The sequence below is a fragment of the Mercenaria mercenaria genome, chromosome 13 (assembly GCF_021730395.1).
Source record: "Mercenaria mercenaria strain notata chromosome 13, MADL_Memer_1, whole genome shotgun sequence".
Lineage (NCBI taxonomy): Eukaryota > Metazoa > Mollusca > Bivalvia > Venerida > Veneridae > Mercenaria > Mercenaria mercenaria.
In genome coordinates, this window is record NC_069373.1 from 56,563,054 (window position 1) to 56,579,851 (window position 16,798).

At 35.1% G+C, this 16,798-nt stretch overlaps 1 protein-coding gene across 6 annotated transcripts in view; it reads right to left on the bottom strand.

Annotated features, from left to right (window-relative positions):
* LOC123529608 (uncharacterized) overlaps positions 1–16,798 on the bottom strand; it is a 76,499-nt gene that overhangs the window by 32,759 nt on the left and 26,942 nt on the right. For all 6 annotated transcript variants that reach the window (XR_008366803.1, XM_053521904.1, XM_053521905.1 and 3 more), the window contains 4 exons: positions 13,753–14,000; positions 7,951–8,086; positions 5,454–5,657; positions 54–272 (listed from right to left, as the gene is read on the bottom strand). Coding sequence is in view for 5 of the 6 variants with exons in the window: in XM_053521904.1 (XP_053377879.1) it covers positions 54–272; positions 5,454–5,657; positions 7,951–8,086; positions 13,753–14,000 (807 nt within the window). In the remaining variant the exon portion in view is untranslated. The remainder of the gene's footprint in view (positions 1–53; positions 273–5,453; positions 5,658–7,950; positions 8,087–13,752; positions 14,001–16,798) is intronic.

The window sequence follows — 16,798 nt, forward strand, 5'->3', positions numbered from 1 at the left end:
AATACCATAATTATATAAATGAAACTGAAATACTTGAATCTGAATTGTATTACCTGATGGTTGCTGAAAACCAGCAGGGTTCTGGAGTCCAGAATCAGCCTGCGGTACAGGCTGGTAGCCAGGCACTTGATTAGATCCCTGCTGTTGATTAATTGGATAAGCACTTTGCATAGGATGCAGCTGGTAGCTGCCTTGTGTTGGAGGTTGGGACTGATATTGCTGTGGAGACTGGTAACCAGATATCGGCTGTGGTGAATTCATATCTCCTGGAGCTGCAACAAAGTTTTTCATAATTTGAATACAGAAGTAACATAGAATTACTGTGAAATCATTAATATTCATGGAGGACTAATTTTCATTGATTTTGTGTGTGTGTCCATCCATGAAATTTAATCTCAACATAGATTTCCATTTATTTTATGTTCAAAGATAAAAATCCATAAACTTAATAACTCACAAAGTAGCAAAATCCATAATCTTAATTAACCACAAAATAGAGAAATACATAAATTAATTACTCACAAAATTCATAATATTAATCCACAAAAAAGCAAAATCCATGAAATTAATTACCCACAAAAAAGCAAAATCCATAAAATTAATTACCCACAAAAAAGCAAAATCCATAAATTAATTACCCCAAAATCCATAAATTGACAAGAGCTCATAGAACATGAAATGTCCCCCTTGATGCATTCAATAATTGCACAAGAAACAAAAATTATTTGCTCACTGTAAACAAAAGTTCTACTGTTCTGGTTCAATGTGACCTTGACCTTTAATAGAGTGACAGCAAAATCAATAGGGGTCATTTGCTGGTCATGATAAACCTCCCTATTAAGTTTCATGATCCTAGGCCCAAGCCTTCTCAAGTTACTGTCCGGAAAGGGTAACTGTTCCGGATCAATGAGTGACCTTGACCTTTGACATACTGATCTCAAAATCAATAGGGGTCATCTGCTTGTCATGACCAACCTCCCTATCAATAATGATGACACTATGCCCAAGTGTTGTTGAGTTATCATCCGGAAACCTTTTAACTGTTCCGGGTCACTGTAACCTTGACCTTTGACATACTGATCTCAAAATCAATAGGGGTCATCTGCTGGTCATGAACAACCTCCCTACCTACTTTCATGATCCTAGGCCCAAGCGTTCTTGAGTTATCATCCGGAAACGTACTGGTCTACATACCAACCGACAGACTGACCGACCGACCGACATCTGCAAAACAATATACCCCTTCTTCCTCAAAGGGGGGCATAATCACCCAAAAAATCCATAAAACTAATTACCCACAGAAAAGCAAAATCCATAAACCTAATTACCCACAAAGTAGCCCAAACCAGAAAATTTTGTGTCCATGAAATTAAATGATATCACACTTATCAACAGAGACAAGATATGAATAAAGGTAGCTTGAAGAAAGAAATGAAACTAATTGAAGTCTATGCAGGAATCTCATTCTCTTGACTCACAATATGTTAAACTTACTATAATATATGAACAGAGGTAAGAAAACAAGAGCTGTCGGAGAACAGCAACGCTTGACTATTCAACAGCCTTGTCAATTGAATGAATAAAGAAGTCGGCAAAAGGGCGTAATTTTGTAACACAAGCTGTCAGTTGACAGCGCTCTCTACTATTCTCAGTGCTTGATAGTATAATATAAGCTATGAGTAAAACTTTAACATTACAATAAGCATATTCTAAGTCGAAAAGGGGCCATATAATTCAGTCAAAATGCTTGATAGAGTTGCCTCCTCCTTTTTACAGACTCGGGTCATGATGGTAAACAAGTATGCAAAATATCAAAGCAATATCTCAATGGACTTTGAAAATATTTGGGGTGGTACACAAACTTTAACATTTGTGTGACACTCACGCTAACGCCGACGCTGGGCAAGTAGGACAGCTCCCCTATTCTTCGAATAGTCGAGCTAAAAATGCAAAACATGGTTATGGAACCTGCACAGCGCTTATCAGCTTATGACAGTGTACCAGTGTGTGAAGTTTCAATCCATTCCCATTAGTGGGTACTGAGATACCAGCTTATACATTGTATATATAAGAATTTAACCAAAAACTGTTAAGTGGAAAAAGGGGCATAACTTTGTAAAAATGCAAAGTACAGTTATTTAACCTTTGCACTGCATGTCATATCATGACAGTGAATAAAAGTGTGAAGTCCTTTCCAATTAGTGGATACTGAGATACCAGCTAACATATAACACTTAACCAAAAACTGCTAAGTGGAAAAAAGGGCATAATTTTGAAAAAATGCCAAGTAGAGTTATAGGACCTGCACAGTACATGTAAGATCATGACAGTGAACAAGTGTGTGGAGTTTCAATCAATTCCCATTAGTGAGTACTGAGATACCAGCTTACATACAAAACCTTTACCAAAAATTTCTTAGTTGAAAAAGGGCATAATTTTGTAAAAAAGGAAAAATAGAGTTATGGAACCAGTGCAGTGTAAGTATGTTTATAACAGTGAATAAGTGTGTGAAGTTTTAATCCATTCCCACAAGTGGTTACTGAGATACCAGCTTACAAACAAAAACTTAACTAAATCAGGATGTTGACACAGACGTTGACATATGGGCGAGTCCAATAGCTTTACTAGCTGGCTGGTCTGGATCCATGCTATTCGCAAATGCACTGTGTTGGTTTTTCATGGTGCAGCTCATTATAGAGAACACATAAAGCAAACTGAATTGTCACGAAAATGATAAATCTCACCATTAATTGTCCGCAGATATAATTCAAATATATACAAAGCCAGTGGCACAGAAGTCTTGTTATTTAGGATTACAAATCAATTTTACATACTTGGTGAGCATTACCATTGAATAATTCCATGTAAATTTGCTTTTCATGGGTAAACTTAACATCTTGTATTTTAAATAACTGAATTAAAAACATTCAAACGCGTTTCTTTATTAGGCATTGCATGAAGTTACTCTGCTTGTTCGGACTGTTACATTATTTACGCATGCGAAAAAATTTAGACTGTTGGACACTTGATTTTAAAATTTTGCAGGCTTTTGGAAACAACTTTTATATCTATTTAGAAAGCTACAATATATTACATTTTTGGCCGTGTTAGAAACTCTGAAATAATAAGTGAAGATAAATCAAAACACTAACAGACATTAGAACAAGAGGGTCATATAGATCCTATACATCACTCACCTGTTAAAGCTGCTTTCCATTGAATCGCAAGCAATTTTATCATTTGTCTATATTTTCTTTATGGTTTCAGACTATGCAAATAGTAATTATTTTATTCAAATTCCATTTTGTTACTTTGTAATAGCTTACTTTCCTCGGAGTACTAAAACCTATTTTCAGAATGTGAACTTGAAAGTAGACAAATTTTACGGAATTTCCAGTATGTCAAAGAAAATCCCCGAATGTAAACAATCTACAATGGCGACTTCGAGTAGTAGTTCAGAAATTTCGGTAAGATAAGATAAATTGACCGTAACAAGTATGTTTTGGTTTACATAGCATAAATTATTTGTCCATACTGTGTGAAAAAGTCTGTAGTATGATACTGACACACCTAAATGATGATTTATGTAAGTGCCTGCGCCGAGGTTAAAGGTGCTATTTTTATAATTGATATGCTATTTTTATAATTGCTAAGTGTGGTCGGCGACAGGTAGTAGTTCACCATTGAAATCTTTAAAAGTACACCGATTTTAACAGTTATCAATGTTTCACTATTGAAACCAAAATTATTTGACCTACAAGTAGAATTATTTTTTTCTGTAACGAAATTTAATTAGACTGTGGAAAGCAGCTTTAAACTTGGCCTTAGAATCATCAAGATAATTCATGAAGATAGGGTCATAAATGTGGTATCTACAGTGTTAACAAGTTTTTTCTTTGATCTGATTGGTGACCTAAATTTTGACCCCACAAGATCCAGTGTCAAACTTGGCATACGAATCAAGATAAACATTCTTACGAAGTAAAACGAAGATAGGGTGATAAACATGGTCTCTGGAGTGTTAACAAGCATTTCCTTTGATTTATGCATGTGACCTAGTTTCTGACCCCACACAACCCAGTTTCAAACCTGAACTAAGAATCATCAAGATGAATATTCTGACCAAGTTTCATGAAGATAGGGTAATAAATAGCATAGGAATCATCAAGACAAACATTCTGTGCAAGTTTGTATTAAATGAAAGCATTTATGAAACCTGAAAGGGCCAAAATAGAAAAAATTGGCAGTAACCAACACAAGATGGAATCTAGCTGGTTTTCGGTAAATTGCTTTAAAAAGTAATGGAGATTTCCACGACATCATCTATTTTTAGATTTTCTTACATTATTCAGGTTTTTCTCATGTTCTATTTAAAAGCTGTTCTGCATGTACATTTCTTTTACCTTACGTTGCTTATTATATATAGGATGTTATCATTTTAATTAACCAGAATTGTTGAATCTTGATAAAAAATTGCTAGTCTTTTCAACATGAATAAAGGTATTTCTATTTTTACATCCACTGGCCAAGCGCTTCCATTTAAAACAAATAGTAAGAGGACTTATCCAGCAGTTGCTAAGAAGTTGTTTAAAGGCATTACTATATCAAACTCAAGTCGCATGTAAAAGGGAGCTGGGTTTTGCTATTGAACAAGTCTGGATGTACAACCTTACAATGATTCTACACACCAAGTTTGATGAGGATACATGAAGCAGTTCATGAGATGAAATCATTTAAAGATTTTCCCATCTTTAGCTCTGGCAGCTCAAACCATCGAATAAACTTGAAAGAGGGTACCAGAACACTATTGACCAGGTCTGGTGCAATTGTGACCAGTAGTATCAGAGTATATGTCATCTGGAAAACAAGTGTGAACATATGGACCTGAAATAGATGGAAAGATGACGGACAGTGAACAATCACAACAGCTCTCCCAGAACCCTTTGTGCTCAGGTGAGCTAAACAATCATTAAGGGAAACTGTTTGAATCTTAAAGTCAATGTCAAAACAGGATAAGTAAGCTAAGGAAAAGGCTTGCACATGACTTCGATTCTAGGCCAAGTCCTCTTGAAAGATTAAGCTACATGTTATCAAACGAGGTTCATGTACAATCACTAAGATTTCACAAAATGTAAATAAACTCAAAATACATTTTATTTTGCTGGTTTTTGTTGGATGTAGAGTAATTTTGTATCATTTATGGTATTTTTCCCAGCTTTTGATGGTGGAGGATGATTCCAGGTGACTCTCCAGGTATCATTTCCAGCATGTGTGGTCACCATTGTAACGCCAATGACCTTCTGTAACCTGCATGGTGTTCTCTCAAGAAGAATTCAATGCCCAAAAAGAGGTACCAACCTGTATCAGTAAGGGACAATTGAATTGAAGTCATCAACCTTAACCATTCAGTCATGGAGGTTCCATCAGAATATGTATGACTCATAGAAATTTACCTGTTTGTGTATTCCCTGGTCCACTAGTAGTTTGATACGAATATGGAGTTCTCGGCAATGACTGCATTCTTCGTGCCTGGGCAACTTTGCATGCTATAACAATCGAAGATATTGTTATCAGCACTACCACCGCACACACCGCTGGAATAATTAAACCAACGTCAGTAGATGAATCTGTCTCCCATGGATCATCTTCTTTTGGTACTGAAGAAAATGCAAAACTAATAATTTATATGTCATACCCCCTTAATATCAATTCTTAATAGCAGATATTGTACTATTTATTTGAACTGTCAAAACATGTTTCTGGCTTTCATGTTAATTTTATATAAGCGTGAACAGAATATAATGAAAGCCGGGAAAATGTTTTGACAGTTCAAATAAATAGTACAATACTTCTCTGAAAGCAGAATATTTTCATTCCAACTAGACTTGTCACATAAGTATAGCAACCATAAGAAAGAAATGGCCATGTTTGATAAATATGTGAAAAAAATGTGGTTTGTAACCAATGTCAAAACTGAACTTGTCCCATATTTGATAATGTTACACAGGTGTGTATCAAACATTATTTAAATCTGTCAACCCTTACATGAGTTTTGTCCGGAAACCATGAGTTTGGCATATTTTAAGTTAGAAAGAGGCCATACCTATGTCAAACAAGAGGGCCATGAAGGCCCTGTATCGCCCACCTGACCTATTGACCTAAAGATCATTAAGATTAACATTCTGACAAAGCTTTTATTTAGATATGGTCATAAATGTGGCCTCTAAAGTGTTAACTAGCTTTTCCTTTAATTTGACCCGGTGACCTAGTTTTTGACCCCACATGACCCAGATTCAAACTTGACCTAAAGATCATCAAAATTAACATTCGGATTAAGTTTCATGAAGATACAGTCATAAATGTGGCCTCTAGAGGGTTTACAAACTTTTCCTTTGATTTAACCCAGTGACCTAGTTTTTACCCCACATGACCGAGATTCAAACTTGACCTAAAGATCATCAAGATTAAAATTCTGACCATGTTTCATAAAGATACAGTGATAAATGTGACCTCTAGAGGGTTTACCAGATTTTCCTTTGATCTGACCTAGTGACCTAGTTTCTGACCCCACCTGACCCAAATTTAAATTTGACCTAAAGATGATCAAGTTTAACATTCTAACCAAGATTCATTAATACAAGGTCATAAATGTGGCCTCTAGAGAGTTAACTAACTTCCTTTGATTTGACCTTTTGACCTAGTTTAAGATCCCACATGACCCAGATTCAAACTTGACCTAAAGATCATCAAGACAAACATTCTGACTAAGTTTCAGGAATATACAGTCATAAATGTGGCCTCTAGAATGCTAACAAGCTTTTACTTTGATTTGACCTGGTGACCTAGTTTTTGACCCCACCTGATCTAGATTTGAACTTGACCTAAAAGTCATCAAGATTAACATTCTGACCAAGTTTCACGAGATATTGTCATAAATGTGGCCTCTAGAGCGTTAACATGCTTTTCAATTGATTTGACCTGGTGACCTAGTTTTTGAACCCAGATGACCCAATATCGAACTCGTCCAAGATTTTATTGAGGGTAACATTCTGACACAAGTTTCATTAAGATTGGGCCAAAATTGTGACCTCAAGAGTGTTAACAGTCAAATTGTTGATGCCGCTAAAGCTCATCTTGAGCACTTTGTGCTCAGGTGAGCTAAAAACCAACAGACGGACGGACTGACCGGCAAGCTCACTTCTTAATATCTCACAAACTTCGTTTGTGGAGGAATAATAAGTTTCAAAGCTTTATATACATGCCTTTAAATGATACCTATATATACTTGCATCAAAACTTTAACCAAGGTATGACCCCCGAATGCCACTGCCAGTAGAATAGCTCGGATTATTCTTGGAATAGTCAAGCTAAAAATGCAATTATTACATCTAGATATTCAAAAGAATTGTTTCTGAATGACTTTCCTAATGCAAATATTTACTATATTTGCATAATAAGTAGCAGCATTCAGGTTGAGAAATTTCTGAAAACAGGTTTACACATACATGTTATCATTCTTTCTATCCATGTAAGTATCAGCGAACATTGCTTTATTTAAATTCACCTAATCTTCCAAAAGGCGCACACAGACATTTTCTGGCCAGTAAAAATAGATTATCTTATACTCATACTTTATTTATTACAGCTGTGTTCTATGTTTGAAAGCTAAAGTGGACACAATCCTTTTGTTAACCACAGGCATCACTATGTGAAAATATTGTATGCTTTGCTTTGGCTTTAGTGCTGTAATGTAATGGCCGGATGTTAACCTTACCAGATTTTCTGTATTCTGTACCAGCATTAATTTGTTCTCTAGAAGTAACTGCCTCCACATTAATCAAATATGGAGGACAAATGATTTCAGACACAATTTTTTCATCACTAGAACATAAGCCTCAACCAGGCATTGACTTTGACCCAGCATACTGAAAATGTTGTAGTTGTACTCACAGTCTTTAAGATACACATGTAGTTGTATACTATCCCTAGATCTTTCTAGGGATGTCCGGAACACTATATTTAAAATATCTGTCCTTGTATCCCCACACCATTCATCATAAGAATAATCTTGACAAGAAAATCGTTTCTGAAACACAAAATATGGAATGAATAAACAAAAGGTTAACAACAAACTAACTTTAGGTCTGATGAATTACTTCAGTCAGACTGTGTATGACCACACTATTAAGTTAACTATAAATGTACTACATTATTCATAAATGAGATATATATCTTAAAACTCTCTATTTAGTACTTTCCAAATTGAAATTGGTGCATGTGTTTAAGTATTTTTGATATTATAATCAACCTGTGAAACCTTAAACTATCTACAGACTGAAAACAATTATCTATTTCTGTGAATATGAACTGTACATATATATAGCAAAAATATATCCCTTGCGAAAACTTTAAAGTAAATGGTTGACTACTGTGAAAACAGAAATTTTTGCTAGGGTTAAATTTTCGCTGTATTTGCCAGGCGTTACATCTCGCAAAAATTAATCCTCGCATTAATATTCACCATTAGTATAATTCTAATTCAAGCAGGAAACCATTTTTACAATTTTTCTAATAATAAACCTTGCAAACATACACAAAATTTCAAATTCGTGTATTTTTTACCCCAAGAAAATATGTGTGTTTACAGTAAGTCATAATGATTTTCTAGTCTTTCATGTCCAAGATAAACACACCTAAAGCAGTAAATAATTTAATGTTTTGAAAGTACCTCTAATCTTATATGAAATGCAAAACTGTATATGTGTGCTTCAAAAACTTTTACTTAGAAACTTATGAGGGGCGTTCAATATGTATTGTTACTCCGTATGTAGTTCTGTAACCGCTTGTTATTTTTAGATGCGGTTTTCGGCATATTATAGAGCAATTTATTGGGAACACAATGCTATATGAATGATAAAAATCGGTAAATTCAAAGTAAAAATATAATCATTTGCGTAAGGTGTACACAGGGATACTGGAACATAAAGCAAAAATAATTATAATTTAGGCCTGTCCTGTGCATCCAGGGTCTCAGAAAAATGGAATAACTTGTAAAATCACAAATTTTTATCATTTTTCTACGAGGTACAGCAATATGTGATGAGTATGAGTTTGTTTTAAACTATTTATTGCGTTTTTAATTTTATAACACAACTAAAACATCTAAACTCGAGGTTGATTCCATCTGGAATGGGTGCAGAGAGCGATGAATCGAAGTTGTAAGAACTATTTTCGTAATCGAGAATTAAGATATTAGTATGTGCTTAAAATACAAGAATTTTTTTAACGATGATTATCACACCTGACAAAATTGCAGAGGCTTATTGTATTCAACTTATTATTTTTCGAGTAAAAATATACACTGTCAATTTAATACTGTTTTAAACTTTTTTATTTTAGTTTTCAATTGTTTTTGTGAAGATCATGATTTGTTTTATCTGTTTAAACTGAAAATTGAACTATAGTTCTAGTTATTGAATAGTAGAATCAAGAAATTGCACATTAATAACTGGAGTTAACTAGAAATAATCTACTATACTTCAAGCGTTCTCCATTTATAGTCTGGAGACACTTCTCCATTTTGAGGTCACTGTGACCTTCACCTTTGACCTACTAATAAAAACTAAACAAAAAGACTTCTACTGACAATAAGACATCACACCAGTTTGACTAGAAATTAAGTGGTCTACCTTAGAAGGAAACACATATTATGCCACAAATTAAAAAGAATTCATCAGGTTTTGGACCCTAAACGCTTATCTGTGTAAAAGGCTTAAAGTGTGTTTGTATAATGTAATGTTACAAGTACAAAGTTAAGTTTATATAAATATCAAGGCTCTAGCTATTTATGGACTCAGAGAAGAAGATATTCAGGGTTTCTTTCATATTTACCTATATTAAATAGATGTCACATATGGGCATGGCCATTTTTGAACCTAGGGCAATAATTTTAACAGTAGACAGTCAAACCCCGATATCAAATGCCAAATACCCAAGAGATGTTTTTGTAAAATGAGCCGCGCCATGAGAAAACCAACATAGTGGCTTTGCGACTAGTATGGATCCAGACCAGCCTGCGCATCCGCACAGTCTGGTCAGGATCCATGCTATTAGCTAACGGTTTCTCTAACTGCAATAGGCTTTGAAAGCGAACAGCATGGATCCTGACCAGACTGCGCGGATGCGCAGGCTGGTCTGAATCGATGCTGGTTGCAAAGCCACTATGTTGGTTTTCTCATGGCATGGCTCAAATTGTTTTAACATTAGGCTTGCTTTTTCTGATAAACATTTTTGAAGTTTACAATATATACATACAGGGGAAAAGTAACAACTACCCTTGGTGGCCATGTTTTGGTAGAAGGTCACACAACAACCGTTTGTGTGAAATTATTTTAAAATAGGGTCAGCAGTTTTATACAAGAAATTGTTTTGAAGTCTCCATTACAGTACAATGATTGTTCAAATTATTCTGATTCGTCAAAAACATGGCTGCCAGAAGCTATTGTCACTTTGCTCTTATATCTGGTCACACAAGGAAATTATTATATTAGGCCAGCAGTTTCATCCAAGAAGATGTTTAAAGTTTCTACTATATGCATATAGGGAAAAAAGACCACGCGAGTGTGATCAAAAGAGCTCACCTTGAACAGTTCATGCACAGGTGAAATAAATATTGCTTATCACCATGCAGTTTCAGACTTGTAGTAAATATGGTAACAATAATAAAGTGAAAGATGCTTTTGTAGAAAACTGCATGTCTCTCCATAACATAGTAGTAATAGGCAAGAAGTCAATAGGGGACAGGAGCAAAAGTCAAAGAGACACTGATGGTTGGCTGCAATAGAGGTCATCTACTCAACATGTCCAATCATCCAATTAAGTTTCAATGTTCTGGGTGTTGGGTTCTCAAATTACTGGTTGGAAATGGTATTCCAAGTTCTTGCTCCTGTGACCTTGACCTTTGATTAAGTGACCATAAAATGAATAGGGGTCATCTACTCTGTCTGCATGTCCAATCATCCTATGAAGTTTCAACATTCTGGGTCAAGTGGTTCTCAAATTATTAACTGGAAATAGTTTTCCATGTTCAGGCCCCTATGACCTTGACCTTTGCTTGAGTGACCCCCCACCCCTCCAAAATAAAAATTAAATTAAGGCTCATCTACTCTGTAAGTCCTACCACCCTTTGAAGTTTGAAGGTTCTTTGTCAAACGGTTCTAAAGTTATTGATCAAAAACCATTTTCCATGTTCTGGACCCTGTGACATTTGATCAAATGACCTAAAAATCATTAGAGGTCATTTACGATGCATGTCCATTCATCCTATGTAGTTTTAACATACTGGGTCAAGCGGTTCTCAAGTTATTGCTCGGAAACCATTTTCCATGTTTTGGTCCCTGTGACCTTGACCTTTGTTTTAAAGTAACCCCAAAATCAAATGGGGTTGTCTACTCCATAAACTCTATCACCCTATAAAGTTTCAAGGTTCTAGGTCAAATGGTTCTCCAGTTATTGGTTGAAAATTAAGTGTGACAGACAGATGCACATGTGACCTTGACTTTTGTTCAAGTGACCCCAAAATATAAAGGGGTCATCAACTCTGCATGTCCATTATCCTGTGAAGTTTCAACATTTTTGGTCAAGTGGTGCTCAAGTTATTGATGGAAATGATTTTCCATGTTCAGGCCCCTGTGAACTTGACCTTTGATGGAGTGACCCAAAAAATCTTAGGTTTGAAGGTGCTGGGTCAAATGGTTACCCAGATATTGATCGGAAATGAAGTAAGACGGATGGATGGATGGACGCCCAACAGACGGACAGTACAAAAACAATAGGTCTCTGCCAGTGGCGGTGGGGGGGGAGACATAATAATTTATTATAATTATTAACCATTGCTGTCTGTGAACTGACTGTTATGAAACAGTTGAAACATGATGACTGAATAAAGCTATAATTATACTAGTTTACTTGGTAAATGAAAGTAATAGAACCTAGCTTTGAGTGGTCATTTTATGATGCTGAATCAGAGTGTGAATGCAGACAGTTCAATTGTAGTTCAATAAAATTCTAAGGTAGGGCTGTCATTGATAGAAACGATATCGATGTATCAACGATATTTTTTGGTCGATCGATTATCGATTCCCATTTTTAAATATTGATATTTTACAAATAGAAAAAAAAACAACATCCAGATAAACACTCAGACCCTCTGATAAAACTTTCAGCCTACAAAAATTTGCCCTAAGTAACGGAAGTTGTCAAAAAGTAATGTCTAAACTTGTGCTGTAGCAGTCTTTTCCCACTAGTCGGCATTACCTGTATGGGGAATAGTAAAAATACATACAAATACTACATAATCAAACACTAATATGAAAAGCAGGCAATATAATTAGAAATAAATTATCAAAAAGGTATATATAGCATGCACATGAACAAATAGGTTGTTAATCTAACTTAATAAAAAATATATTGATGTATCGTCGATATTTGTCTTCCGATATATTGGTATCGTCGATATGCCTAAGACCCAATCAATGACAGCCCTATTCTAAGGTAGAAGGGGGCATAACCAATAAAATTTAAGACAGAGTAATGGATCCTGCCCGGCAAAATAAGGTAAGTGTGGAGTTTGAAAGCATTCTGAGCAATAGTTCTGAGAAATATATCATGCAAAACCTTTGTGTTGCAGTTGCCAACACTGACACTGCCACAAATGAAAAGCAGGCTGACAGCAAACTGCGTGCAAAGTTTCAACTAGTCCAGTTAAGAACAATTTTAGTAGGGTCCACTTGAAAGCATTGGGCTTTCAAAGTTAAAAACAAATGTACTATGAATTTTTTTTTATAAAAGTAATCAGACAAGTAACACAAATATGATAATTTGTATAAAAGCACTCATCTGCATGTTCAGTTGAAATTCAATGGCTAGAACTCGGGATCTTTCGAACAATTGGGATCGCTCAAACTCTTCACCCAGTCCTAAATTTATTCCTACTTTCTTCTATATAGTTTTACCTCAGATCGCTCGAACTTGACAAACTCGAACTCTCAAATTCATTTGGCAGTCCCCTCGGCTCAGTTACAGTGATAACTACACCTATTCAGTCTAACAGACAATTTTTCGCTGGAACGGCTTGTGTTTACATAACTTTTCACACCTCTGCCTGACATTTGCCAAGCTTCCCCTTTTACCGGGGCGTGCATAATTTTCACAAGCTTATATGTAATTAGTGTCGGTATACGACAAACAAATTAAACAAAGTGACCTTTGTTCTTTGCAATGCTTTAATGGGCTTTGATTAATACGAATAAAATTATTTAAAGTAACTGAGCAATGTCTGTCTTTATTTTTTTCTGTATAAAAATGGGAGATTCGATGTCAACTTTTATACTGCTTTAGCATGGCTGAACAACTAAATAAAGGACCTGGAAACTGGAGGATAGCTAAGTCGGCTACTGGAAAGCAAGGGACAAAATGGAAATTAAGTAAGTGTTTTATCTGTGTTTTTCATATCTATGTCATGTTTGAAAATAAATAATAAAGAGTTTTTTATTTATCATCGTATCATACACGCATTTAGGCAATATGACAATATACTGCAATGTAAGGTTTGTAACACATCATGCCCTAGATTTCCCAAATTCAAAATGGCCACCTTTGGATGGCTTGAACAAAGGATAACTCGAACTAATTTCCACAAGACCCTCGAGTTTGAGCCATTGAAGTTCGACTGTATTTCGAAATGATAAAAACCTCTGGCTTCACATATTGTGAAAAATAGCCACTATTATAATATTCCATCGTTGTAGCGCAGCTGCCAAAATTTATACTCAATAGTTTAACACAGGTTTGTTTGGCATATGTTTTATAGTTCTGGAACTGCACCCTACACTCCTCCATAAATACTACTTGCGCTCCATTATATGTCAAATATGATTCCCCTATATCATCCATGTTGTAGTAATCACCACACACAGTTCTGGTAAGAGTCAAATTCAGGCCTGAAAATAAGACAAATCATGATTACTGAGTAAAATGAAGGCGCATTTAAGGAAACAAGAGACCAAAATAGGATAAATCGTATCTTTTCAGAAATGAACACTTTTTAGAGGTTTCCTTCCATCAACATGACAAACAAGAGCTGTCTATTGACAGAACGCTAGACTATTCGAAGAATTATTAGAAGCATAGGGTCAAAATATCACCAGAGTTTTTCAGACAAAAGAAAAAGAATAGATAAGATAAACAATGTACCTGCATTTGTGGATTAGGATAAGACTTGCACTATCTAGCAATGTGTGACCATGATGGTAAGGTGTTCAAAGTTTCAAAGCCATATAACTCAAATAGTTTAGACAGAATATAGAATGGTATGTAAACTTTAACTAATTTCTATGTCAAAAGGGACATAACTGAGATAAAGTCCTTGTCCTGGTTATGTAGTCTTGCGTGCATATGTAGACTATGGTGGCAAATGAGTGATCAAAGTTCCAAAGCCATATGGCAAACAGGTTAAACAAAATATGGACTGGTATGAAAATCTTAAATGATTTCCAAGTCCAAAAAGGGCCATAATTCAGCCAAAATATTTGACAGAGTTATGTTATCTTGCCTACAGATAGAAATCATGATGATAAACAATTGGTAAAAGTTTCAAAGCCACATGTCGAATAGTTATGACAAAACATTGACTTGCACGAAAACTAAACCAATTTCCCAGTCTAAAAAGGACCATAATTCAGCCAAAATACATGACAGAGTTATGTACTCTTGCCTACAGATGGAAATTATGGTGATAAGCAAGTGTTCAAAGTTTCAAAGCCACACGTCAAACAGTTTGGACAAAACTTGGACTAGTATGAAAACTGAACAATTTTCAATTCCAAGAAGGGCCAAAATCTCGCCAAAATAGTTAAAGAGTTACTTACTCTTGCCTACAGATAGAAATCATGATGATAAACAATTGTTCAAACTTTCAAATCCACATGTCAAATAGTTTTGACAAAACACGGTCTTGTACAAAAATTGTACCAATTTTCAAGTCGAAAAAAGGGCCATAATTCAGCCAAAATAGTTGACAGAATTATGTACTATTGCCTACAAATAGAGACTGTTATAATAAACAAGTGATAAAAGTGTCAAAGCCATATGTCAAACACTTTACAGAAAATGTGAACTGGTACAAAAAACTTAACCAAGATTTCTTAGTTAAAAGGGCCATAATTTAGCCAAATTCCTTAAAGGAGTTATGCACTCTTGCCTAAGACTGGACATGGCGATGTAAACACGTGTTAAAAGTTTCAAAGCTTTATCTCAAAAGACTTTGTCAAAATGAGGAATAGTATGAAAAACTTAACCAAGGTGTGACACCGACGCTGACACCATGGCCACAGAGTAGGAGAGCTCTACTTATTCTTCTAATAGTCGAGCTAAAACCAACAGGTCTATGATGACCTGGTATTAATCACCAGATTTCATTCTTCAATTAGGTTCTAATAAGAGGCATTTCTGCTAAATAACTCTGAAAACTGTCCTGCAAAATGATTGGAGAAAATGTTCAAGGTTTTCCAATTTGCACCACATTTGAATTAACTCGACTCCTGGACCCAAGTAAGATGGGTTTTAACAATTTGGTACAGGCCAACCCTTCCCTGGCAGCCATGTTTGTTTTTTAATTAAGATAATTACCCAAAAAAAATCATTTCTGTGAATTTAAAATACTTCAAAATAGGAAAAATGGATTAGGACAAGATGTCATCTGAACAATATTTTTCACGATCATCATAATTTAACTTTTCGGCCATGTTTTTGACAATTCAAACTAGGGCTATAAATAAATGTGAATAATTATCCCACCAAAAGCAAATTGTTTGAAAAAGTTATAATGATAATAAATATTACTCGATGTATCATTTTTAATATTATCCACTGCATATTTAATGTTAAATCTGGGAGATAATTTTAAAATTATTTATTCATGAAATACTGTGAAATCATTTAAATTCACTGGCATGAAATTTCGTGCAAACATTAAAAAGAACTGTTTTGCGCGGGCTTTAATTCGCGCATTTTGATAAATGAAAAAAATAAATTAAAAGTAGAATGTGTCTGTAGGACACAGAGTGTGTCCCCCACTGGTACATTTGTCACAAATAAGGGGAAATCATTCAAATGTTTGCAGTCTTAATGGGGTATAGCCTCAAAAAATATTATGAAATGGATTCATTATTCTATACCATATACTTTTTGAGCTATGAGCATCACAAACAAAAAATCCGCTATTTTGGCTATTTCAAGGGCCATAACTCTGTAATAAACACTAAAATTCTCAAGAAGAATGCCAAGTGTACAAGGTCTATTTTGATAAAGACTCAAGCAACGTTACATGAATTTACATTAAATACTTTTTGAGTGAGGCACATAAGTGAAAATGTGCATTTTTTTACTATTTCAGGGGCCATAACTCTGGAAATACGGGGCAGACCCAGATGAAAAGTAGGAGGTGCCCTTTGACATAGTGACCTAGTTTTTGAGCTCATGTGACCCAGTTTTGAACTTGACCTAGATATTATCAAGATAAAAATTCTGACCAATTTTCATGAAGATCCATTGAAAAATATGGTCTCTAGAGAGGTCACAAGGTTTTTCTATTATTTGACCTATTGACCTAGTTTTTTTAAGGCACGTGACCCAGTTTCAAACTTGACCTAGATATCATCAAGGTGAACATTCTGACCAATTTTCATGAAGATCCATTCAAGGGTATGGCCTCTAGAGAGGTCAAAAGGTTTTTCTATTT